Genomic DNA, 3,160 nt, shown 5'->3' on the forward strand with positions numbered 1-3,160 from the left:
AGAGAGAGAGAGAGAGAGAGAGAGAGAGAGAGAGAGAGAGAGAGAGAGAGAGNGAGAGAAAGAGAGAGAGAGAGAGAGAGAGAGAGAGAGAGAGAGAGAGAGAGAGAGAGCATAAAATGATAAGTTGATTTCCCCAAAATAATGCCTGGAGCCCTCTGGAATAGTTTCACTCAGCTTCAAGGACAAGTGTAACTCACAGGATCAGAGGAGAATGGATTTACTGGTCCAAGGGAAGCAGGAAAGGGAAGAGATGGGGGAAAGTATTTGTATAGCATCTACTATGTACCAAGTATTGTGCTAAACACTTTTTACAAATATTTCACTTCATCCTTGCAATAACCTTGCAAAATAAGTGCTATTATTATCCCCATTTTATAGTTGAGGAAACTGAAGAAGTCAAAGGTTGTGACTTGCCGGGGGTCACACAGCTAGTAAGTGTCTACGGTTGAATTTGAATGTAGGTCTTTCTGACTCCAGGACATCCAGAAAGATTTTAGAGGTCATCTAGTTCAACCCTTTTGTTCTACATATGAGAAAACCTAGGCTCAAATAGGAAATGATTTGTCCAAGATCCCACTGAGCTGAACACAGTTTTTGACTCTAAAACTAGTGTCTTCCCGGAACTTCTCAGTTAAACATTGTCTCTCTCTTCTTCATCATTCTCTTGGCTTGGAGCTAATTATTGGGATAGGTAATAGATGGATAGATGAATGGATGGATACTTTGTTACAGCTTGAAACCTCAAGATTAGCTTAGGGTCATTATTTCTGCCTGTCTTGCTTTCATTGTTCCTCTAAAGCTGTTATATAGAGTCAGTAGGACAGAGCAGGGCTACCAGTCTGGGCTTGGGGCATCTTAGTCTTGGACTTCAGCCCCAGAACTTACCTCTTGGGAATGCTGTCAGGCTGCTGAGTCACTCAGGTCTGGCAAGCACTCCATCACTGAGTATCCTTGGAATAGACGGCTGCCTTTTTTTTTTTTTTTTAAATACTTTGGATCAATAATGAGTAATAAAAACTATGATTCTATCTTTCTCCATGACATCTGGTATTTATCTAGCACTTTCTTTTTCATCCAGACCTGTGATCTTATCAGCCTGGGGGAACTCCCAGTATGGAAACTCTCCATCCTGATTTGACTGGCAGCTCATCTGGAACGGAGACTCTTAACAAGTTTCCTGGGTCCCTGAGCAGCTCAATGACTTAACCCTGGTCACATAGCAAAGCAGATGCCATAAAGAGCACTTGGAGCAGGTCTTTCTGCTATCTACTTGGCCGTGTTGCTTCTCACCTTTAATTCTACAAAATCCTTCTTTGGGTCCTGACTCATTTAAGCCTAAGGATAACCCAGTAGGGTAGATATTGCAGGGTCTCCCACCCCCATTTTACAGAGGAGGCAACTGAGGTTAAGCGATTTCTCCATATGGCTAGTAAGTAGTAGAGGCAAGATTTGAACCCAGCTCCAGCTGACTGGTATTCTATCTTCTATGACACATTGTCTATTAAAAACCATGCGGACTAACAGTAACAGCGAAATGTATTCAGTGGTTAAAATCACGGGGGGGGGGGGGGGGGGAGGGGAGCTTGGAAACCACAGAAGCCAAGCCCCTCTTTTTATAGCTGAGGAAAGAGACTAGTACAAAGACACACAATCTATCAGTGACAGCTGGAATTAGAACCCAGGACTCTCAGGTCCTCCCTTAGTGACCAGAAGGAAGACAGGGGAAGAAGATTTCTCACCCCTTGCATCTAGCTCCTATAGCTATATCTCTCAGCCGCCCAGTATGGGCAAGGAGCTTTGCTTCTTCCCGAGTCCCCTAACACGTTAGCCTCCAGATCTAGGAGAGTGGAAGAGGCCACCGGGTTTGATGTCAGAGGACCGGCGCCGAAACTCTGGTTTTGCTCCTCACTGACTTCTGGAGAGTTATTTCCCCTCCCGGGTCTCAGTTTGCCCATCTGTAAAACCCGAGGGTTGGTCCCTTTCGCCGCTCGGATTCTCGGTGTCGGTGGGAAGGAGGAGGAGCAGAGGAGGGGGAAGAGAGCTCAGGGTTGGCTAGAGATAACAAGTGCTCTGTAGGGGAGGGATGAAAGGGGTGGAGAGAATCCTGAGGGAAGCCCGCTGCCGTCTCAGAGTGGGGAGGAGAGGGAGGCAGAGACCCGTGCCTCACCGCGGCGGAGGAGACTTACTTACAGGGGATTGCGGACCTCCGGCAGCTCCCTGCGCAGAGAGATCTGCTGACTTAGGGCTTCGTTGAAGCCGTAGGTGTCCAGTCCCGGCTTGGCGAGCTGCAGCTCCCCATCCTCTGTGTCAGAGTCTGTCAGGGGGACGCCTTGCAGCGGGGGCCCCCAGGGCGAGGCGGGTCTGGCCAGGGCGCCCTCCTCCAGCTTCCTGCCCTGCCGCTTGACCAGCCGGTAGCCCCCTCCCTTCCTAAGCTGGCTCTGGTTCCTCCTGTCCCTGGGGGAGGCCACTGCCACCAGGAGCTCATCCTCTTTGAGGGAGATGAAGGGGGCCAGGCCCTCCAGGGGGTAATACTCCTGACTGTCTTCCTCTGTCTCCAGCACCCAGTCCTGGGGCTTGCCAAAGTCCACCTGATAGCCCACTTGGGGGCTGGGCTTCTCAGCCTGGGCAGAGGGGTCCCTGGAGAGGTCCTGAGGCAGCGGGTGCAGCATGGTCCCCATCACCAGTAAGCATCCCAGCATCAACACCACCACCAGGAACTGCAGCCTGCGCGGCCCGGCCCTGTACCGCTTCTTTAGGAGCATGTTGGAGAAGGTCCCCCAGGACAGCAGGTCATGGTCGTCCTCCCTCAGAGCTCTGGGGCTGACCCCAGGCCGGAGGGCTTCCTCCTCCCGGGAGGTGCGTGCCTGTACCTGTCACTTAACTTGCTCGGAGCTTCCCTCGGGCATCTGCCAACAGATTGTAGTACCTGCTGGCCACAGATGCCTTGGCTCCTCTGCGAACTAGATCAGAAAGCCCGCTGGGGCTGACCTAAGCGCAGACCCACCCCCTGCATCCCCGCCGCCCCCCACCACACCACCTTTGCCCCTTTTCTTTCTCTTGCAAAGAATTTGGCCAAATGACTAGTCCATCTTGCTCGGTGGCTTCTTCCACTGAGCTTTCCTCAATTGGCCTAGTGGCTACTAGCTGCCTGGGGCGGGCT

General features: G+C 51.4%; 1 protein-coding gene across 1 annotated transcript in view; it reads right to left on the bottom strand.

Moving 5' to 3' along the window:
* Window positions 1-2,924, bottom strand: part of GALNT15 (polypeptide N-acetylgalactosaminyltransferase 15) — a 45,472-nt gene extending 42,548 nt beyond the window's left edge. The window contains exon 1 of the mRNA XM_044677861.1: window positions 2,191-2,924. Coding sequence (XP_044533796.1) covers window positions 2,191-2,762 — 572 coding nt within the window. The 5' untranslated portion in view covers window positions 2,763-2,924. The remainder of the gene's footprint in view (window positions 1-2,190) is intronic.
* Between the last annotated feature and the right edge of the window lie 236 nt (window positions 2,925-3,160).

The sequence above is a fragment of the Gracilinanus agilis genome, chromosome 5 (genome assembly GCF_016433145.1).
Source record: "Gracilinanus agilis isolate LMUSP501 chromosome 5, AgileGrace, whole genome shotgun sequence".
In the NCBI taxonomy this organism is placed as follows: Eukaryota; Metazoa; Chordata; class Mammalia; order Didelphimorphia; family Didelphidae; genus Gracilinanus; species Gracilinanus agilis.